The sequence below is a fragment of the Coregonus clupeaformis genome, chromosome 21 (assembly GCF_020615455.1).
Source record: "Coregonus clupeaformis isolate EN_2021a chromosome 21, ASM2061545v1, whole genome shotgun sequence".
NCBI lineage: Eukaryota > Metazoa > Chordata > Actinopteri > Salmoniformes > Salmonidae > Coregonus > Coregonus clupeaformis.
This window is the reverse complement of record NC_059212.1, coordinates 29,066,393-29,090,439: the sequence shown is the minus strand read 5'-3', so window position 1 is coordinate 29,090,439 and position 24,047 is coordinate 29,066,393. Positions and strand designations below refer to the sequence as shown.

General features: G+C 40.3%; 1 protein-coding gene across 1 annotated transcript; it reads right to left on the bottom strand.

Annotated features, from left to right (window-relative positions):
• Positions 1 to 514: 514 nt before the first annotated feature.
• LOC123481589 lies at positions 515 to 24,047 on the bottom strand. Its single transcript, XM_045206126.1, has 5 exons — positions 24,008 to 24,047; positions 23,361 to 23,809; positions 21,259 to 21,323; positions 4,429 to 4,621; positions 515 to 556 (listed from the first exon to the last, which is right to left on the bottom strand). Exons 1-5 carry the CDS (start codon positions 24,045 to 24,047, stop codon positions 515 to 517), a joined length of 789 nt encoding a protein of 262 aa, XP_045062061.1.

Below are 24,047 nucleotides of genomic sequence, written 5' to 3'. Positions count from 1 at the left end.
TGAACATGTTGGATATTTTATAATCCAGATACATGCTTAAATAAGGAATATAGACATGGAGTATATGCTGTGTTTTAATTGAATACATGTGTTCTTTCACAGGGGCTATTAAACTGTGGCCCATGGGCTTGTTATAGACACATGGTATGCATTACATTAGTTTTTTAAGAAGGGGCCTAAGCACGCAGCCAATAGAATGATAGAATGAGAGGGGTGGTACAGAACTAAAAAAAGTTAGGAATGTACGGCATGTTTTTCATTTGTGTGGATATAAAGAGATCTCTAAGCCAGAGAGAGACAGTTTTTGTTCCATGGAGTAGCTGGGCTTTGTTATGCAATAAAGTCTAATTCTTGAATTCTAGCTCCGATTGTCTTGAGAGATATTTTTGAGTTGATTATCTATTAGTCAAATATTTCTACCACGACACTTCTTGTTTGTACCAATATAGATATGCATTAGTAGCACTGGTGTTATATTGACAGCTCAGTGTTGCCAGTCTTCCTTCTGTAGCAATCACACCTCCTGGTTGCTGTTGAACATGGTCTCCTGAGCACTCTGGAAGACAAACAAATATAAAGTGAGTGATAATGAAAGATTCAAAAAATTAAAATTAGATAGATGACGAAATGGTTCCATCTTACCAAAGCACAGTACAGCAAGAACCAGCCAGATGATCAGACAGAGTACCATGGTTATGAAGAACACACCGAGAGTGACTGTGAGTTACAGTAAGAGGTAGAGATCCTCTCTCTCTCTCTTCCATGTCCATCTCAGCCTGTATATCACCATCAACTGACAGACATGAAGGAGGAGCCTGTTCAGTGAGAGGTAAGATTGTATAGAAATGTATGGGTCAATATTACCTTGTCAGTATTATATTAGCACTCTTTGCCGTGACATTAGAGACTGAGTGAAACATTTCGTCTTAGCCCAAAATAATATGGTAGGTATTGACAATGACATAAATATTGTATGAAGTGAGTATGATTAACTTATTTGAAAATAAATGTTTGAAAAGATACACATATTCAATTCATATTCTTCTACTGTATATAAGGGACCAAATAATTCATAACAATATGTCTCCGTAATCATATGTATAGTTTGAACAGGATCATTTCATAGCTCCTCCCTTTGACATAAAACCCATTCAATGATGGCTCTTAAGGAAGTTAGGTGGTAGTGATGAAGGTTTGGTTTACTAAATGACAGTAAAGATGGCATCAAATGGCATTTATATGAGAGAATATTTAGAACGTTAAGTCATATGACATTTCTGATAGTCATGATATATTTACTTTATTTCCAAATATAAAATGTGGTCACTGGTAGTTGAACAAGCAAATCACTTTCATATTTAAATAAGGGAATATAATGGATGGGAGGTAAGATCTATTCAGACTCAGGTTCTAGGGGTCTCAGGTTAGATATAAGCACTCTTTCCAGTACATTAGCCAAAGTGAAAAGCTTACGTCTAGTTCACAAGAAATGAAAAGTAGCTTAAAGCAATTGTCAATTACATAAATGTTCCATGAAGTGAGTATGATGAACATATATTTTTTGGAGGTGAAAATGTACACATACTCTATTATAATTCAGGTACAAACACTCATGTAGTCTAAAGAGTATCTAATTCAGGTCTACTACTGTACATAAAGTATATTAAAATACATATTGCGCTTTGGTCCCAACTTTTCATTGGTACTGTATGTTTCTATGGACACATGTGAAACCTATAGTTTTTGTAAGGTGGCTATATATCCTTTTGTCACAGTGGACCTCAGAGCACAGTAGTACACAGCAGAGTCAGACAGCTGCACTCTCTGGGTCATCAAGGGGACTTTGATTTTGGAAAGTGTGAAATTTTTAGACGGGCATCAAATCTGTCCTTGAACTCAGTAGCAGCTTCCCCAGGTGAAAATGTATCCCTTCTCAGCATAAATATGGGCTTGCCATTTGCTTGTTGTTTGTACCAAAAGAGATATGGTGATTGATCAGTTGTAATGAATAGACAAGAGAGTGTTGTTGGTTGTCCTTCTAAGACCATTACATCTTCTGTTGGCTGTGTTACATTCTCTTCTGCTCTGCACCTTGAAAATAAAGATAAATATATCTTGACAACATATAAAATAATGTATCTAAATAAAATGAACAAATGCACAGAAAGAGACAGATGAACAGAGTGATGTTAACAAGCGCATGCAAAAACATGCTGGGGATCACCTGAGTTTCTCTTACTAGTCAGTCAGTTTGAAGTGTAAAGGTAAGGAGCAGAACAATGCTGATCTATCTATCACAGAGCTTTGACACCCTCTGTCCTACTGTTGACTTGCTTCATGTTGTTCTGTATTAAGTGCGTAGTAGACCATGTGGGGAGGTGTCTTGTCTGTATGGCATCCTCTGATTCAGGTGTGTGTTCTTTGTTAGTTGCCCCCTCAGGTTGACTGTCATACTACACCACCAAGCAATGTGAATTGTGAGGAGTAACTACAAACGATAATATTTTTTGCACTTTGTCATATTCCCAAAGTGCTTTTCCACCGATATCAAAATATCTGTCTAAGTGTGGAATTCAAGACTACTGATATGAAGACAGAGAAACACTAGACCTCCTGTGATTGCACACAGCACTGGTGTGACCACATTCTCTTTGATCTCAACCTCTGACATTATGATATCAAAGTGTGGTTTGATGTTACATTTGTATCCCTGCTTCATCACAGCATTTTTGGTCTGCAGGTTTTTGTATAGGGTCTTATATGTATCACTGGTTATAACAATCCCTGAGAGCACAGTAGTAGAGATGAGTCTGCCAGGGTTAGGTGTGTTATGATCAGTTCAGTTGAAATCCGGACGTTGCGGATGTATATTTCTTTTCAGGGATATGTTCACTACGGCTCTGTGATATGGCAGCTTTATACAGTAGAAACTGAAGAGCCTGGTTAGGATAATGCCGGTACAAGTAAAGGTCAATATAATTCCTGTTTATTTTGTTCTGCAGGTGTTTGTACAGGGTATTTTATGTATCACTGGTTATAACAATCACTGGAAGCACAGTAGTAGAGATAGGGATATGTTCACTACGGCTCTGTGATATGGCAGCTTTATACACAGCCTGGTGTCATAGACTAGACGTAACATAGTAAATGTAAATCCGGGACAGTCAAATAAGTATGGTATGTTATGTTTGGTATGGTTACATAAGACAGATGGTTACTTAAGGCAATAACAAAAGTAGGGTGGTTAGTCGGGGTGGATGGTTGGGCGTATAACGTGAACGTCTAACAACCCTAAAGTTGTGAGTTCAAATCACAGCATGGACAACTTAAGCATTTTAGCTAATTAGATAATTTTCTACTACTACTACTTTTTAGGTACTTTGCAATGACTTAGAATGTTAGCTAACCCTTCCCCTAACCCTTTCCTTAACCCTATAACCTAATTCCTTAACTTAACCCTAATCTTAACCCTGACCCCTAACCCTAACCTAGCTAGCCACCTAACTAGAATTCGTAACATATCATACATTTTGCAAATTTGTAACATATATAACAAATTGTAATTCGGAACATATCATACGGAATTGGGTGTCTCGGATTTACATACAGAATAATATGAAATGATCTGAGACCAGGTTGTTATACAGCCGAAACTGAGGGGCCTGGTTAGATAATGCAGGTACCAGTAAAGGTAAACATAATTGCAGCTCAGAGTCACAGGTTTTCCCTATTTAATGATGATTTCATTATTTACAGCAGTAATGTGATCCCCAGCAATCTGTCCTGTAAAGATAATTTAGAAACAAAATCAATAGACAGTAGTTTAAAAAAGTAATTACCATCAACAATACAGGCTCATTTACAAAATGTTGTAAGGCTCACCTGTACAAAATGTATAGAAAATCCAGATTAAACCAAATAACATCATCATTCATCTACTATATGCTGGATCACAGTCAATTTAGTGTATGTAAACTTCATGCTGGACCAACTAATTCACAGAAATATGTATCCTGTAATCATATGTACAGTTTGAATAGGATCATTCCTGTAGATCCTCCCTTTGACATAAAACCAATTCAATGATGGCTCTTAATGAAGTGTGGTGGTGGTGATGAAGGTTTGGTTTACTAAATGACAGTAAAGATGGCATCAATGGCATTTATATGAGAGACTGTTTAGAATGTTTAGTCAGATGAAAATATTCTGATTTTCATGACATATTTATTTCATTTCCAAATTAAAAGTCTGTTCACTGGTAGTTGAACAAGTAAATAACTTTCATATTAATAGAAGGGAATATAATGGATGGAAGATAAGATATATTCAGACTCAGGATCTATTGTTTCTAGGGGTCTCAGATTCAGGTTCTCTGTGTTTGTATTGTCAAGATAGGTTTTTGTACAGTTTTCTGGGGTTTCCTGTCACTGTGGGCTTCAGACCACAGTAGTACAGAGCAGAGTCTGTCACTTCAGCAGAGGAGATTTCCAGATCCACACGGTTGTCCTCTTTTTCATGTGTGAGGGTCCATTTTGTACTATCAGTGTTGGTTATGAACCCAGAGTAGTCCAGTATGAGGAACTGTGGAGAGGATCCAGGGTGCTGGCGATACCATAACAGACTGGTGGTTAATGAGCTGTTGTATCTACAGGAGAGTTTAACACTACTAACCTCCATAACATCCACTACATCTCTGTCTGGAGTAATTATGTCTTCAACACTTGCACCTGTAAAAAAGAAAAACATGGATTACTGAGTCAATGTAGACAGCATACACTATATCCACACTTGGTGTTTCAAAGTGTATTAGCACTTGATATTGATAATACCATATTGTAATGAACACTGAACAGTGTACATTCTGTTAGTACACATTCAGTTAAAGGAGAGTGAATTCTTACCTACAAGTACACACAAAAACAAGCAGCATCATAGCCACTGGGTGTTAGACAGAGACTCATTTCTAAATTGAAATAAAAATGTATTGTTGTAACTTTCAAAACAGAATACATGACACTACTTTGAAAGCATTATATAACTTACCTATTGCTGAGAACATTATAATTGACCAGATGAACAACATAGCTGGGGATGGAAGTCAAACTGACTAATTTCACAACAGAAGCTGAATACTCCAAACCAACTTCATCTGCAAGGTTTTCAGTTTATAATTTCTGCTTAGTTTACCTACAAGCTCCACCCCAAAGTACAGTTGCTCTAAATATACTCCATCTCTGCTTTCTTTCCCTCTCCTCTACACTCCTCTGTCCCATTGACATATATCTCCTCTCCTCCTCTCTCATCTCCTCTCCTCTCTTCCTCTCTCATCTCATCTGCTCTTCTCATTTCTCTTCTCCTCCTCTCTCTTCTCCTCTTTTCTCTTCTCCTCCTCTCTCTCCATTCTCATACAGTTGAAGTCGGAAGTTTACATACTGTCATTAAAACTCTTTTTTCAACCATTCCACACATTTTTTGTTTACCAACTATAGTTTTGGCAAGTCGGTTAGGACATCTACTTTGTGAATGACACAAGTCATTTTTCCAACAATTGTTTACAGACAGATTATTTCACTTATAATTCACTGTATCACAATTCCAGTGGGTCAGAAGTTTACATACACTAAGTTGACTGTGCCTTTAAACAGCTTGGAAAATTCCAGAAAATGATGTCATGGCTTTAGAAGCTTCTGATAGGCTAATTGACATAATTTGAGTCAATTGGAGGTGTACCTGTGGATGTATTTCAAGGCGTACCTTCAAACTCAGTGCCTCTTTGCTTGACATCATGGGAAAATCTAAAGAAATCAGCCAAGACCTCAGAAAAAAAATTGTAGACCACAAATTTGGTTCATCCTTGGGAGCAATTTCCAAATGCCTGAAGGTACCACGTTCATCTGTACAAACGATAGTATGCAAGTATAAACACCATGGGACCACGCAGCCGTCATACCGCTCAGGAAGGAGACGCATTTTGTCTCCTAGAGATGAACGTACTTTGTTGCAAAAAGTTTAAATCAATCCCAGAACAACAGCAAAGGACCTTGTGAAGATGCTGGAGGAAACAGGTACAAAAGTATCTACATTAAGGAGAACAAGTATTTGATACACTGCCGATTTTGCAGGTTTTCCCTGCTTACAAAGCATGTAGAGTCTGTCATTTTTATCATAGGTACACTTCAACTGTGAGGGACCCGGAATCTAAAAACAAAAATCCAGAAAATCACATTGTATGATTTTTAAGTAATTAAATTGCATTTTTATTGCATGACATAAGTATTTGATCACCTACCAACTGTTTAAAAATTTCGGCTCTCACAGACATGTTAGTTTTTTCTTTAAAAAGCCCTCCAGTTCTCCACTCTGTCCTGTATTTAACTTACCTGTTTGAACTCGTTACCTGTATAAAGACACCTGTCCACCTCAATCTGACTTGAATCCAACCTCTCCACAATGGCTAAGACCAAGAGGCTGTGTAAGGACATCAGGGATACAGAGTGTAGACCTGCACAAGGCTGGATGGGCTACAGGACAATGAGCAATAAGCTTGGTGAAGGCAACATTTGTTGGCGCAGGTATTAGAAAATGGAAGAAGTTCAAAATGACGATCAATCACCTCGGTCTGTAAAACGTGCATGATCTCACCTTGTGGGGCATCAATGATTGTGGGGAAGGTGAGGATCAGCCCAAAACTACACAGCAGGACCTGGTCAATGACTGAAGAAGAGCTGGGACCACAGTCTCAAAGAAAACCATTAGTAAGCACACTACGCCGTCATGGATTAAAATCACACAGTGTAATGTCGCCCTGCTCAAGCCGAAAGCGCATGTCAGGGCCAATCTGGAGTTTGCCAATGACCATCCTGGATGATCCAGAGGAGGAATGGAGAAGGTCGCATTAGTCTGTTGAGACAAAAGCATAGCTTTTTGATCTAAACTCCACTCGCCGTGTTTGGAGGGAAGAAGGATGAATGCAACCCCCAGAACACCATCCCAACTTGTGGAATGAGATGGTTTGGAACAGCGTGGGGATGCCACCAAAGGGGACAGGGCGACTGCAGCGTATTGAGGGGAGATGGATGGGGCCATGTATCGCGAGATCTTGGCCAACAACCTCCTTCCTCAGTTAGAGCATTGAAGATGGAGTCGTGGCTGGGTCTTCCAGCATGACAGCGACCGAAACACACAGCCAGGGCAGCTGAGGTGGCTCCGTAGAAGCCATCTCAGGTCCTGGAGTGGCTGCTTGGTCTCGAACCTGAACCCAATAGAAAATCTTTTGAGGTAGCTGAAAGTCTGTATTGGTTAGCGACAGCCCCCGAGAACCCTGAAGGATCTAGAAGTCTGTATGGATGAGTGGTGAAATCCCTGCTGCAGTGTGTGCAGCTGGGTCAAGACCTACAGGAAATGTATGATCTCTGTAATTGCAAACAAAGGTTTCTGTACCAAATATTAAGTTCTGCTTTTCTGATGTATCAAATACTTATGTCATGCAATAAAATGCAAATTAATTACTTAAAATCATACAATGTGATTCTGGTTTGTTTTAGATTCCGTCTATTAGTATACCTATGATAAAATTACAGACCTCTACATGCTTTGTAAGTAGGAAAACCTGCAAAATCGGCAATGCTATTAAATACTTATTTTCTCCACTGTATATCCACAGTAAAAAATTGTCCTATATCAACATAACCTGAAAGGCCTCTCAGCAAGGAAGAAGCCACTGCTCCAAAACCGCCATAAAAAAGCTAGACTACGGTTTGCAACTGCACATGGTGACAAAGATCGTACTTTTTGGAGAAATGTCCTCTGGTCTGATGAAACAAAAATAGAACTGTTTGGCCATAATGACCATCGTTACAGTGGGAAAAAAAAGTATTTAGTCAGCCACCAATTGTGAAAGTTCTCCCACTTAAAAAGATGAGAGAGGCCGGTAATTTTCATCATAGGTACACGAGAAAAAAATCCAGAAAATCACATTGTAGGATTATTAATGAATTTATTTGCAAATTATGGTGGAAAATAAGTATTTGGTCAATAACAAAAGTTTCTCAATACTTTGTTATATACCCTTTGTTGGCAATGACACAGGTCAAACGTTTTCTGTAAGTCTTCACAAGGTTTTCACACACTGTTGCTGGTATTTTGGCCCATTCCTCCATGCAGATCTCCTCTAGAGCAGTGATGTTTTGGGGCTGTCGCTGGGCAACACGGACTTTCAACTCCCTCCAAAGATTTTCTATGGGTTGAGATCTGGAGACTGGCTAGGCCACTCCAGGACCTTGAAATGCTTCTTACGAAGCCACTCCTTCGTTGCCCGGGCGGTGTGTTTGGGATCATTGTCATGCTGAAAGACCCAGCCACGTTTCATCTTCAATGCCCTTGCTGATGGAAGGAGGTTTTCACTCAAAATCTCACGATACATGGCCCCATTCTTTCCTTTACACGGATCAGTCATCCTGGTCCCTTTGCAGAAAAACAGCCCCATAGCATGATGTTTCCACCCCCATGCTTCACAGTAGGTATGGTGTTCTTTGGATGCAACTCAGCATTCTTTGTCGTTCAAACACGACAAGTTGAGTTTTTACCAAAAAGTTCTATTTTGGTTTCATCTGACCATATGACATTCTCCCATTCCTCTTCTGGATCATCCAAATGCACTCTAGCAAACTTCAGACGGGCCTGGACATGTACTGGCTTAAGCAGGGGGACACATCTGGCACTGCAGGATTTGAGTCCCTGGCGGCGTAGTGTGTTACTGATGGTAGGCTTTGTTACTTTGGTCCCAGCTCTCTGCAGCTCATTCACTAGGTCCCCCCGTGTGGTTCTGGGATTTTTGCTCACCGTTCTTGTGATCATTTTGACCCCACGGGGTGAGATCTTGCGTGGAGCCCCAGATCGAGGGAGATTATCAGTGGTCTTGTATGTCTTCCATTTCCTAATAATTGCTCCCACAGTTGATTTCTTCAAACCAAGCTGCTTACCTATTGCAGATTCAGTCTTCCCAGCCTGGTGCAGGTCTACAATTTTGTTTCTGGTGTCCTTTGACAGCTCTTTGGTCTTGGCCATAGTGGAGTTTGGAGTGTGACTGTTTGAGGTTGTGGACAGGTGTCTTTTATACTGATAACAAGTTCAAACATGTGCCATTAATACAGGTAACGAGTGGAGGACAGAGGAGCCTCTTAAAGAAGAAGTTACAGGTCTGTGGGAGCCAGAAATCTTGCTTGTTTGTAGGTGACCAAATACTTATTTTCCACCATAATTTGCAAATAAATTCATAAAAAATCCTACAATGTGATTTTCTGGATTTTTTTCCACAACTTGTCTGTCATAGTTGAAGTGTACCTATGATGAAAATTACAGGCCTCTCTCATCTTTTTAAGTGGGAGAACTTGCACAATTGGTGGCTGACTAAATACTTTTTTTCCCCACTGCAGGTATGAATAATTGAAAAAGATTCGTTTTTGACAATTTCCAATTATTATTTCTCAATTTGATAGTTTGAATATACCAGTTATTTAAATAAGAAGGTAATGTCATCTAAAACAATAATCTGTTTCCAATACTTGGAACACTGTCCAAAATTGAAGAAGATCCATGTAAATGTTTTAGTACTGAATACTGAGCTGATAAGTCAGCACCAACTTTTTGAAGGCCCTATTGTATTTGTTAAACAACAGGTTTTATATTTTGACTAGTCCCAGGGACAGTTAGTACAGAACAGGTCGATGCAACCCGATTGTGGTAAGAGCTATGGAAACAATCTGAGTCTACAGATCCCTTGTGTATGTGTGTGTATTTTCAATTGTACAACCCGGAGTGAAGGGTTTGAAAGGATAAAGAGTCTGGTTTTATTTGTTGATTTCGCTTACTTTATTAGAAGTATAGAACCTGCTTTGATAGAAGCTATAATCTAATGCTTACCTTCAAATTTAACGGTAATCATCACAGAGTGATAAAAGGAGGGAATATGAGGGAAAATGTTATTGTCTGAAGAGATAAGCCTTGAATTGTAAACAGCATCTTCTCTCACTCTATCTTGGTTCACGTTAAGTGACTGTAACCTCCTCCTCAGACCAATTGGCAGTACGCCCAGAACATGGTTCTGGGAACCAAAAGGAGTATATGTTTCAAGGTCCCAGCTTTGAGAGAAGAAACCTTATGAGGTGTCAGTCAGTCACGTGCAGGAAACAACATTAATTATGAATAATTAATAATGTAAATCATGCTTATATAACTTGGTGGTGTAGCAGTATAAGAAGACTGAAAGGGAATGCCCTATTCAGAGTTTTCATCAAGCTTGGATTGAGTTTGTGAACCTCTCCGGCCGTTATAATAAAGATTGATTAATTTACATTGAGTTTGAGTCCTTAGTGGTGAATTTCAACGACAGTAGTAAAACATATTTTGTTGAAGTAAAGTCATTTAAATGTGATTAACTAAGTTGATTTCTAAAAAGTCTTAAAAAATAAGCATGTGTTTTCAATCAACTTTATTATCTATTTTTCCTCTGCAGGAATGGTATCTGGAGATAGTGTGACTCCTTACAAGGAGGAGTACACCCCCACTGTGGGATCATCAGTGTCTCTGAGTTGTACATATGAAACAAGCAGCAGTATCATCTACCTTTACTGGTACCAACAATACCCTAACCAGGCACCTCAGTAACTACTGTATAAAGGTGCCAGAGAAAATTGTGTTGACCGTATCTCTAATCATCCATTTGACTCTACAACGTCCCAAACTTCAACTACACTCATGATAAAACAAGTAACTCTGGCAGACACAGCTCTCTACAACTGTGCCCGGAAGGAGGCCCGGTGATACAGAGTCTCTGAGAGGATGTACAAAACTAGTACACTGATAAATGACTTTTTTTAGATGAGCTTGTTAGTCATTTCCTGACCACAGATCATTATCAGGCAACAGAGGTCTGTAGATTAGATTATTGCGTTTTTTTTATTTTATTTTTTTATTTCACCTTTATTTAACCAGGTAAGCCAGTTGAGAACAAGTTCTCATTTACAACTGCGACCTGGCCAAGATAAAGCAAAGCAGTGCGATAAAAACAACAACACAGAGTTACATATGGGGTAAACAAAACATAAAGTCAAAAATACAAACAGAAAATATATATACAGTGTGTGCGAATGTAGTAAGTTATGGAGGTAAGGCAATAAATAGGCCATAGTGCAAAATAGTTACAATTTCGTATTAACACTGGAATGATAGATGTGCAAAAGATGATGTGCAAATAGAGATACTGGGGTGCAAATTAGCAAAATAAATAACAATATGGGGATGAGGTAGTTGGGTGGGCTAATTTCAGAATGGCTGTGTACAGGTGCAGTGATCGGTAAGCTGCTCTGACAACTTACGCTTAAAGTTAGTGAGGGAGATAAGAGTTTCCAGCTTCAGAGATTTTTGCAGTTCGTTCCAGTCATTGGCAGCAGAGAACTGGAAGGAATGGCGGCCAAAGAAGGTGTTGGCTTTGGGGATGACCAGTGAGATATACCTGCTGGAGCACAGACTACGGGTGGGTGTTGCTATGCTGACCAGTGAGCTAAGGTAAGACGGAGATTTGCCCAGCAGTGATTATAGATGACCTGGAGCCAGTGGGTTTGGCGACGAATATGTAATGAGGGCCAGCCAACAAGAGCGTACAGGTCAAAATGGTGGGTAGTATATGGGGCTTTGGTGACAAAACATATGGCACTGTGATAGACTACATCCAATTTGCTGAGTAGAGTGTTGGAGGCTATTTTGTAAATGACATCGCCGAAGTCAAGGATCGGTAGGATAGTCAGTTTTACGAGGGCATGTTTGGCAGCATGAGTGAAGGAGGCTTTGTTGCGAAATAGGAAGCCGATTCTAGATCTAACTTTTGATTGGAGATGCTTAATGTGAGTCTGGAAGGAGAGTTTACAGTCTAACCAGACACCTAGGTATTTGTAGTTGTCCACATACTCTATGTCAGACCCGCCGAGATTAGTGATTCTAGTCGGGTGGGCGGGTGCAAGCAGCTTTCGGTTGAAGAGCATGCATTTAGTTTTACTAGTATTTAAGAGCAGTTGGAGTTTTGTTAACACAGTGTCCAATGAAGAGCTAGATGTATACAAAATGGTGTCGTCCGCATAGAGGTAGATCAGAGCTTTACCAGCAGCAAGAGCAACGTCATTGATATACACAGAGAATAGAGTCGGCCCTAGAATTGAACCCTGTGGCACCCCCATAGAGACGGCCAGAGGTCCAGACAACAGGCCCTCCGATTTGACACATTGAACTCTATCTGAGAAGTAGTTGGTGAACCAGGTGAGGCAGTCATTAGAGAAACCAAGGCTATTTAGTCTGCCAATAAGAATGAGGTGGTTGACAGAGTCGAAAGCCTTGGCCAGGTCGATGAAGACGGCTGCGCAGTACTGTCTTTTATCGATCGCGGTTATAATATCGTTTAGGACCTTGATCGTGGCTGAGGTGCACACATGACCAGCTCAGAAACCGGATTGCATAGCGGAGAAGGTACGGTGGGATTCGAAATGGTCGGTGATCTGTTTGTTAACTTGGCTTTCAAATACTTTCGAAAGGCAGGGCAGGATGGATATAGGTCTGTAACAGTTTGGATCTAGAGTGTCACCCCCTTTGAAGAGGGGGATGACCGCGGCAGCTTTCAATCTCTGGGGATCTCAGACGTTACGAAAGAGAGGTTGAACAGGCTAGAAATAGGGGTTGCGACAATTTCGTGGCTAATTTTAGAAAGAAAGGGTCCAGATTGTCTAACCCAGCTGATTTGTAGGGGTCCAGATTTTTCAGCTCTTTCAGAACATCAGCTGTCTGAATATGTGTGAAGGAGAAGGGGGGGGGGGCATGGGCAAGTTGCAGCGGAGGGTGCAGAGCTGTTGGCCGGGGTAGTGGTAGCCAGGTGGAAAGCATGGCCAGCCGTAGCAAAATGCTTGATGAAATTCTCGATTATTGTAGATTTATCGGTGGTGAAAATGTTTCCTAGCCACAGTGCAGTGGGCAGATGAGAGGAGGTGCTCTTATTTTCCATGGACTTTACAGTGTCCCAAAACTTTTTGGAGTGAGTGCTACAGTATGCAAATTTCTGTTTGAAAAAGCTAGCCTTTGCTTTCCTAACTGATTGTGTATATTGGTTCTGCATATCGCGGGGGCTGTTCGATGCTAATGCAGTACGCCACAGGATGTTTTTGTGCTGGTCAAGGGCAGTCAAGTCTGAGGAGAACCAGGGTCTATATCTGTTCTTAGTTCTGCATTTTTTGAAAGGGGCATGCTTAATTAAGATTGAGAGGGTAGCACTTTTAATGAACAACCAGGCATCCTCTACTGATGGAATGAGGTCAATATCCATCCAGGATACCCGGGCCAGGTCAATTAGAAAGGCCTGCTCGCTAAAGTGTTTTAGGGAGCGTTTGGTTACACCTGTTGTTAGAGTAAGTCAACACATATTTAGCATAATAGAGGAAACGTGTATTACATCAAAACTAAAGAATATTTGAAAAGGCATTTTTCTTTCTGGTATTCATTCACTTCAGAAGATCCTCTGAAAAAGAATTGGTGTTGTGTTTAGAGGAAGAGCTAGTATGAGAATGAAAAGGAGGACTCAAAATGGCATGAAGGACTTTCCTCAGTGCATTGAAATCTTGTCTCTCTGACATTAACCATGCTGTGCTGGTTCACCTTGTTCTTTTTAACATTTGTGGGTAAGTACAATACATTTAACAGTAATGATAATGTGTAATTACTTCATTACAAGCTTGGAAAAACAACACACAAGCTTTGACCGGACAAATATAACTTTTATTTCACATGTTAGTTTTCTGCAGGTGATAGTTCTGAGGATGGAATTTTCTCCAACAGTCTTGAAGAGGATGTGATACATGTTGGCAGTGTCAAGCTTTCCTGCAACTACACAGTATTTGGTGGAGACAGTGTCTTATGGCATCACCAATATCCCACATCTGCTCCTCCTCATTCCATCGCGAACACAATGGCTGTAACGTGTGGATCTGGAGATCTCCTCTGATGAAGGGACAAACTCTACTCTGTACTACTGGGCTCTGCAACCCACAGTGACAGTTTACCCGGAAACACTGTACAAGAACTGTACAGAAGCAGGGGATAAAAATCCTTGTTGTCAACTGTTTCAGATCTTTTTATTATCTGGCAGTTCCAACTCAGGATTACAACCTTTCATATTTGATTCATACAATAATGGAGGGAATCTACCTCCTACACAACCCAGTGGAAGGATTGAGAGATTCTGTATCACTGAAGAGAGGACATACAGTTGAAGTCGGAAGTTTACATACACCTTAGCCAAATACATTTAAACTCAGTTTTTCATAATTCCTGACATTTAATCCTCGTAAAAATGCCCTGTTTTAGGTCAGTTAGGATCACCACTTTATTTTAAGAATGTGAAATGTCAGAATAATAGTAGAGAGCATGATTTATTTCAGCTTTTATTTCTTTCATCACATTCCCAGTGGGTCAGAAGTTTACATACACTCAATTAGTATTTGGTAGCATTGCCTTTAAATTGTTTAACTTGGGTCAAACATTTCGGGTAGCCTTCCACAAGCTTCCCACAATAAGTTGGGTGAATTTTGGCCCATTCCTCCTGACAGAGCTGGTGTAACTGAATCAGGTTTGTAGGCCTCCTTGCTTGCACATGCTTTTTCATTTCTGCCCACACATTTTCTATAGGATTGAGGTCAGGGCTTTGTGATGGCCACTCCAATACCTTGACTTTGTTGTCCTTAAGCCATTTTGCCACAACTTTGGAAGTATGGTTGTGGTCATTGTCCATTTGGAAGACCCATTTGCGACCAAGCTTTAACTTCCTGACTGATGTCTTGATATGTTGCTTCAATATATCCACATAATTTTCCTTATGATGCCATCTATTTTGTGAAGTGCACCAGTCCCCCCTGCAGCAAGGCACCCCCACAGCATGATGCTGCCACCTGTGCTTCATTGTTGGGATGGTGTTCTTCGGCTTGCAAGCTCCCCCATTTTCCTCCAAACATACAGTGGGGGAAAAAAAGTATTTAGTCAGCCACCAATTGTGCAAGATCTCCCACTTAAAAAGATGAGAGAGGCCTGTAATTTTCATCATAGGTACACGTCAACTATGACAGACAAATTGAGAATTATTTTTCCAGAAAATCACATTGTAGGATTTTTTATGAATTTATTTGCAAATTATGGTGGAAAATAAGTATTTGGTCACCTACAAACAAGCAAGATTTCTGGCTCTCACAGACCTGTACCTTCTTCTTTAAGAGGCTCCTCTGTCCTCCACTCGTTACCTGTATTAATGGCACCTGTTTGAACTTGTTATCAGTATAAAAGACACCTGTCCACAACCTCAAACAGTCACACTCCAAACTCCACTATGGCCAAGACCAAAGAGCTGTCAAAGGACACCAGAAACAAAATTGTAGACCTGCACCAGGATGGGAAGACTGAATCTGCAATAGGTAAGCAGCTTGGTTTGAAGAAATCAACTGTGGGAGCAATTATTAGGAAATGGAAGACATACAAGACCACTGATAATCTCCATCGATCTGGGGCTCCACGCAAGATCTCACCCGTGGGGTCAAAATGATCACAAGAACGGTGAGCAAAAATCCCAGAACCACACGGGGGACCTAGTGAATGAGCTGCAGAGAGCTGGGACCAAAGTAACAAAGCCTACCATCAGTAACACACTACGCCGCCAGGGACTCAAATCCTGCAGTGCCAGACGTGTCCCCCTGCTTAAGCCAGTACATGTCCAGGCCCGTCTGAAGTTTGCTAGAGTGCATTTGGATGATCCAGAAGAGGATTGGGAGAATGTCATATGGTCAGATGAAACCAAAATATAACTTTTTGGTAAAAACTCAACTCGTCGTGTTTGGAGGACAAAGAATGCTGAGTTGCATCCAAAGAACACCATACCTACTGTGAAGCATGGGGGTGGAAACATCATGCTTTGGGGCTGTTTTTTCTGCAAAGGGACCAGGACGACTGATCCGTGTAAAGGAAAGAATGAATGGGGCCATGTATCGTGAGATTTTGAGTGAAAACCTCCTTCCATCAGCAAGGGCATTGAAGATGAAACGTGGCTGGGTCTTTCAGCATGACAATGATCCCAAACACACCGCCCGGGCAACGAAGGAGTGGCTTCGTAAGAAGCATTTCAAGGTCCTGGAGTGGCCTAGCCAGTCTCCAGATCTCAACCCCATAGAAAATCTTTGGAGGGAGTTTAAAGTCCGTGTTGCCCAGCGACAGCCCCAAAACATCACTGCTCTAGAGGAGATCTGCATGGAGGAATGGGCCAAAATACCAGCAACAGTGTGTGAAAACCTTGTGAAGACTTAAAAAATGTTTGACCTGTGTCATTGCCAACAAAAGGTATATAACAAAGTATTGAGAAACTTTTGTTATTGACCAAATACTTATTTTCCACCATAATTTGCAAATAAATTCATTAAAAATCCTACAATGTGATTTTCTGGAGAAAAAAAATCTATTTTTGTCTGTCATAGTTGACGTGTACCTATGGTGAAATTACAGGCCTCTCTCATCTTTTTAAGTGGGAGAACTTGCACAATTGGTGGCTGACTAAATACTTTTTTTCCCCACTGTATGTCCCAAATTTTCCCACTGTGTCCCTTACAGCCTGTTTGAGTTTCCCACTGTTACTGGCGACTTATCTATCGGTCCACAGGAAGCTTATCTTTAAACCAAACACCAGATGGCAGCCTCTAATATAATCAGTCCCATGGCTCAATCCCTCTGTTCATCATTTGAATTTGTACTTGAACATTTACTTCTTCAAATTACTAAGATATTCAATTATTAGAGTGCTTTCTGAATACCACTAATATTACCATTCATTTTGTTACTTTCACTAGTCTCCATATCTGTTTCCTTCAACTAGGACCCTCCCTTTCTTCCCAATAGGAAAAACCCTCTCAATCACTACTGCTAATTCACACGGATCACTCTCAAGTTATGTTCCTTTACCCCTATTGTAAGGTTTAAAAACAAACAAAACAAACATGATAACTTTCTCCTTATTGGAAGGCATTGTTTGCATTTTAGTCTACCCTAACAAAGTTACTCTTAATATTTATTATCAATTTCTGTTGGATATTCACTTTCTGCTTCGCACTCATTAAATGTCTATTATTTCGAGATTGATATGTAATGCGCCGAAATTATGAAATACATCAACCAATTCAGAAGGGGAGGCATAACCTTTGGAGGGAGCTTCCTTTTTAAGGTAGCTCTCGAGACTAGAGTTTATTTCTGGGACCAACAGTTATTATAACTGGGCTAGCATTGCCTATCATTCGACATTCATTGGAATGTTCTGTCCATAAGGTTTCTGGCACCTGAGACAAAATAGACTGGGAGGCAGTGTCAGACCCCTACTCCTCCTGGGGGAATGGTTCAATTTGCCTGCTTACTGATTGGTTTAATATCTCATCGTTTGGGATATCAATGAAAACTCCATCTGGGGCACAGTAAATTGTAGCATTAAGTTTAGTTAAGAAGTCTCTACCTAGCAAATAAACGGTTGGGTGGGTTAATACAGAAAATTATTTTCAACGTTCATTGGTCCTATGAAATAGGGCATGGGTTTTGTTTCAAAATGTATTACTGGGGTGGAGGAAATCCCATAAGCGTTTAAGCACCTGTATCTACCAACATAGGAATTTCCTTCCCCTGTATGTTTACCATAATGTTTGGGCCAGATTGGTCTACTTATATCTGTGGGTATTACTGTTGTGGGTATTGCTGTATTAAAGATGTTGTCTCCCGTGAGGGGTGTCCCTATTGTGGCTGGTTAATTTAATGTAGTTATTGACGAAGACTCTGATTTAACATGTCGATGATATTTTGAGTTGGAAGCTGTTTTAAAAGCATAGAAAATGCACCAATCTTTGTCTGAGGCTTTATTTCCCGGACCCTTTAGACAGTCATACTCATCAGAAAACTTGATAGTGGCCATTCCATCAGTCCTCTTAGTTATGAGGGCCCAGCATGGCTCTCCTTCTCCGATGACCATCTAATTCTGGGCCAGTACTCTGGGCCTGCGTTGGTCTCTTTGGCTCAGGACTCATCTCACCCTCTGTCAGGTTTCCGCAGTGAGGGTGGTCAGAAGAACTTGGTACGGCCCTTTCCAATGGGGGTCCTTCCAGGTCTTTCTCCTGAAGTCTTTGACCACCACGAAATCACCTGGGTTCAAATAGTACTCATCTCCACCTGCCAGGCTCGGCAAAATCACCTTCACCCGGGAGAAAGAGTCTTAAGAACACTGTTAAGGGTGACACAATACTCAACCATGTCTTCCTCCATTCCTTGCAGGGACAACCTGTTCTCTGGAAATCCTCATCAGTACATTGTTAGTCATGCAAATCAAACATTGTACAACCCTACCACCAGATGCATTTTCTGCAAACACATATATTTCTTTACAAGATCCACCATCCCTCCTTTTGACACATGGTCTTGACCATGTGAACATTTGGCAAGGAATTGGAAAGTACAACGGGGCATGGCTGGTCAGCTCTCATCCAGCCATAGACCCGAGGCATCCTTCCAAGATAGAGTGAGAGGAGATGCTGTTTACAATTCAAGGATTATCTCTTCAGACAATAACTTTTTCCCTCACACTACCAATACCGTAATTGAATAATCTGATTATAAGGATGCAAGCAGTTCAAATGTTTAGGTATTGTTAACTTGTAGTCATAACCGGAATGATCAATGCACTAATTGATTTCTCCATCTTCAGACTGATTTGCATCCATTCACTCTCCTCTGGAATGTTCTTCTGTATGTCACTGTGTGAGGTGTACAGCCCTGCTAACGTCACACCTACCACAGAAGTAAGGCTTGTATTTTTTCTACACTAGTGCCAATGCTACAATAGTTTTTGTAGGGGGTCTGTATATCCTGTTGTCACAATGAACCTCAGAGCACATTAGTACACAGCAGAGTCAGACAACTGCAACTTCTGGATCGTCAAAAGGACTGATTTGATGATGGAAGTGAGATGGGCATCAAATCTCCACTTGAATCTATCATCAGAATCCCCTGGTCCAATGACATCCTTCCGCAATACATATTCAGGATAATCATTTGTGGAGATGGAGATGATAAACTGGTGCTATAGTCACAGTTGAGAGACACATCTTCCCCTTCATAATCAGTCTATTTTCTCTTTGACTGAGTAACACTGTCTGCTCCTCTGCACTCTGGAAACAAAGAATAATACTGTTATAGTGTGGACACTATATAAATAATTCCTACTGAATAGGTGGTGTACTTAACTGCAGTATAGTATTATTGCTATTCATGGGATTTTGGTTATTATGGACATTGGTGTTGACCGTGACCTTTACCCTCCTGTGATGTCATCACCCAGAGTTGGCACAGAATTAACGGGACACTACCTCATGTTGCGTTGGGTATATTGCTCTCCTGTTTTTTACTGTTTGTACATGGCTGTAACCCTTTATTTTGTAGATTGCAAGTAAAGGCAATGAACATTGAAACTCGTGTGGATAATCCTCGTAAAGTTACCACAAATACCTTTGTGAAAAATGTCAGGATTCCAGTAACATCAGAGTATTGAGAAAAAGATCATGAGAACAGTATCCTCCCAAAGAAAAGTGCAGCGAGAAAAACAGAGGTCCACAGCCAATATACTTATCATAGGATACAAAGACCAAGACAAACTGATGTTACAATATAGAAACTGGTGTGCTCACTTGATTCCTGTCTTTGTAGCAGCACAGGCCTTTACCATGCAGCATAGAACAGAGGGGATGTTCAAATAGACAAGTCATTTCAGAGTAGAAAGCAACACTCACTTGGTAATGCTGTTGTTGATGCTGGCTTTCCATAACTCTGTACACAACACAGTATTGCATTTTCTAAATTCATCTTGTAACACTGGGCTATTCTATAAGAAAACAAAAGAAATGGTCTATTTTCAAATCCATTAGATATTGTAATAGGATTGTAATGTCTCTTACATTTACATTTAGAGCTTTATTGTGAGAGGTAGCTTTATTGTCATCCAAAATGACTTACTGCATCATCATCATCATCATCATCACTATGATTATCATCATCTGCTACCACTCGTCTTGGTAGTATCAGGGAGGTAGTGAGAAGGTTACTATGTCAATTTCAAAGTGGTGTTGTATACTGTACAGACAGCTGTATTGTCATTGTGTAGCTCAGTATGTTTTTGTAAGGGGGCTGTATATCCTGTTGTCACAGTGGGCTTCAGAGCACAGTAGTACACAGCAGAGTCAGATAGCTGCACCCTCTGGATCGTCAAGGGGACTGATTTGGAGTCTGTATCGAGATGGGCATCAAATCTAGCCTCAAAATCTGTTCCATTTTTACTTCCAAAAGAAGAACGGCCCAGCATAAACCTCGGGAAGTCATTTGCTTCATACTTGTACCAGAACAGATTTAGACTTGTAGAAACTGAAGTCTCAAATTGACAGTCCAATGTGACCTGTCCTCCCTCAGTAGTGATCACATCTCCTGGTGGCTGAGTGACTGAGTCTTCTCCTCTGCATTCTGGAAATTGACACACATTTGTATTAGGGGAGAGAGAAGATAAGCAATATGATAGCGGGAATTAAAATGTATAAAATTAGTAGGAGTAGTATAAAACTGAAAGATATATTTGAAAGCATAAAGGGCTTGGAGCAAAGGCAGTAAACAAATAAGGAAAGTAATCTTACCATTAAAAAATGTAGCAAGAATCAGTATATTCTTCAGCCAGGGTTCCATACCTGCTACTGTGAGATCAGTGGGAGAAGAGTAATACCACTCTGATGTAACTAGACCATGATGAGACTATGAACTCCTTGTCTCCTCCTCTTTCTGTGTATCGTCAAACATTGAGAAGCTTGTGACATTGTCTGAACAACACTCTACCCTGAGTTTTTGTACAGTGACTGAATCTCCTGTTGTCACAGTGGGCTTCAGAGCACAGTAGTACACAGCAGAGTCAGACAGCTGCAACCTCTGGATCGTCAAGGGGACAGAGCTAGATGTGACATTCAGCCTGGAATCAAACCTCTCTTTGAACTCATCACTATCGCTCCCTTCTGAATAACGATCTCTTCTCAGGACATACTGAGGAGAGTCCCTAGTTAACTGGATGTACCAGAAGAGATTAGAAGATGGACTACTGGTAGTGTAGTTACAGCTGAGTGTTACCAGGCCTCCTTCAAGGGCAGTAACACATCCACTCTGCTGGTCAACGGCCTCTTCACCTTTGCAATCTGCAAAAAAATATTTGGGGTTTATAATACATAATAGGCTGAGGTTCAGAGAATGATAATGTAGAAAGGAGAAGCACTATACTGTACCAAAATAGCATGCAGCCAGGATAAGTACAGTATTCCTAAGCCAAGGGGCCATTATGATACATGTATAGAGGAAGAATAGACTGTTACAGACTTTATGTTCCATCCACTGTAGCTGAGAAGTCTCATAATTGTGGGGCTCTGCAGTAGGGGAGGAGCTTATGGTATATTCAATTTAGTTGAACTACTAGAGGGATTCCCTGTGAAATGCTGCCCTTCTCGGGTTGATTTAGTTTGATATGCTAATTGTGTGGGAAATTATACCACAACGACACCTGTAAAGTGTTGACATGCTGCATGCATCATTTAATTCTCTAGAGTCTAAGAGGTTGGGGACGGGTGTTATAAATTGACATATGTAATTATTTTTAAATGGTCATACCATGGATCATTTAGCTATTTGATTTGTTATTTTAGGACCCCTTTAGGTATAAAAAAAGATATAACAAAATTATTTGATAAAATATAGAATTTGGCCTTACTACCAAATCCCATAGAAACGCATTGAATAACACAGTCATAAATAACAAGAAATGACATTAAAAAAATAAATCATACGGAATAAGGTTTTAAGTGTCTGTTCTATATTAAGGAGATATAAGAAAGCCCAGGAAATATACATATATATATTAAAAAATTACACATATTTAACCCCTTAAATTATCCATCATGTTCGTGAGAGTCTCCCCTTTTCACAGTGGGGTCACATTAGTTTGTAGCCCAAACGGTGCGTACTCTACATACGTATTCGTGAGAGTCTCATCTTTCAATAGAGTGGTAATATAATTTTTCTAGTGCAAACCGTTCGGACGCTACAGACGTTTTTGTGAGAAGACCGATTTTCGGGATGTCACATGGTTTGACAAACACCACTGTAGCTCGGCCACCTTCCACCACAGATGCGCCATAGGCTGATGTGGTGGATTGAGACGCAGCCCATGTAAAAAAAACAGATATTTCTAGCTTAAAGGAATAGAAGCAAACTGATAAGACTCCACTGACACCTATTGACTCTCACTAGTAACTTACCCTTGAAAATACAAGCAATGTCAAGGTTTCACCTTGTTGGGCAGAATGTTGAACACTAGATGGAAGTATTGTATCATTATTAGACATAGAAAAACCTTGTCACTGGACTTCATAACTGTGGAGGGCAGTCTACAGGAAGAGCACAGACAAAGAAGATCTGTCATATAACTGATCAGGAGGCAGAGAGAACATCTCAGTGGTTGTGGCTGAGGAATGAGAAGCAGTGGACGAGCCACCTGGCTCACTTGGGCCTGATCAACCCATCCTTCAGAAGGTGTTGTGGGCAGCACATGTAGGATAAGAAGGTACCTCACCTGAAGATCAGACAGGAGATGCAAAAATGGCTGTTTGTGGGTAAATATAAAGAAAACCCTTTATGCTCTACATTGCGGACAACATTTAAATGTTGAGGAGGTTCTAAGAATAAAGACACTACATCCTCACATTAATAATGAATTATTATACATGTGCAAATTTTAATTACTTTTCCTATCTAGTGACCCAGACCAAAATAGCCTTTTTATATTTGTCTGGTCCATTACCAGTCAGTTGGCTTCAGCTATGTTCCTCTAAAGAGTGCAGTACATGGATTTACCACCAGAGGACCAAACCACAGAGCAGGTCCATTTTGAGAGCAATGATGTCATATAATGTATGCATACTGTTTGTATATGATGTGGTTAAAAGGTCTGACTGTAGCAGAATAGGAATATGCAGCAAATTGACAAAATCTATCAATGCTCAAATCAAATTAAGGACAGGCGAAACATTCGAGTCATAGGCTTTATTTATAGGAGACGTTAACGTCATTTGATGTCTAAACAGTAAGGGTTAGACACAAGTAAAAAAAATGAACCAGATACATTTCTGCTGATGTGGTCCCTGCTGAGTTTTGTTTTACAGTGTGTGTAGGTTTTCTGTCACTGTGGGCCTCACAGCATAGTAGTACAGAACAGAGTCTGTCACTTCAGCAGAGGAGATCTCCAGATACAAATGTTTTTTCTCATCATTGAGTTTCACAAATATTCGAGTGGTCAAAGGATCTGCTTTCTTTATAAACCCTAAACCTGAGATGTACAAGAGGAACTCTGGCCTTTGTGCTGTGTCTTGGTGATACAAATATAATTCATCTCCACCAGTAGCTGCTCTGGAGTAGTTGTAAGACAGGGTAACAGGGGTTCCCTCTAAACAATACTCTTCTTTCTTGAGTGGAGTGAGGTCCTCACAACTGACACCTGAATAGAGAATGGTTTTTAAACACACATTTAATTGTTCATGAAAATATATTTGAAGTGTAATTGATTTCAAATTGACAATTATGGCAATGCATTGTATTGAATTGAATTGTACTGTATTGTTTTGTATTGTATTGCCTATCAATAAATATGGTCAGGAACAACACTGAATACTGCAACACCATAACAGAGACATACTGACAGACAGATCCAAGCGGTCTCTGAAAGTTTCCTCCTGTTTTTATGTTTCTATACTGCTTGTTCAGCCCATCCTCTGCCATAAGTCTCTCTCCTTAACATACAGTAGGTATGTTACTTAAGTACTGTATGCTGTACAAGATGTCTGTTTCCTCCCATGGTTCACTGTGGTCTTCAT

Excerpts from the sequence above, each read along its gene's own strand:
- LOC123481589 (XM_045206126.1), bottom strand. The coding sequence starts at position 24,047 with ATGAAGACCACAGTGAACCATGGGAGGAAACAGACATCTT. Across the intron at positions 21,324-23,360 it reads ACTATGCTGTGAGGCCCACA|ATTGCAAAGGTGAAGAGGCC; the intron begins GTGACAGAAAAC and ends ATTTTTTTGCAG. Across the intron at positions 557-4,428 it reads ACTGTGGTCTGAAGCCCACA|AGTGCTCAGGAGACCATGTT; the intron begins GTGACAGGAAAC and ends TTTGTCTTCCAG.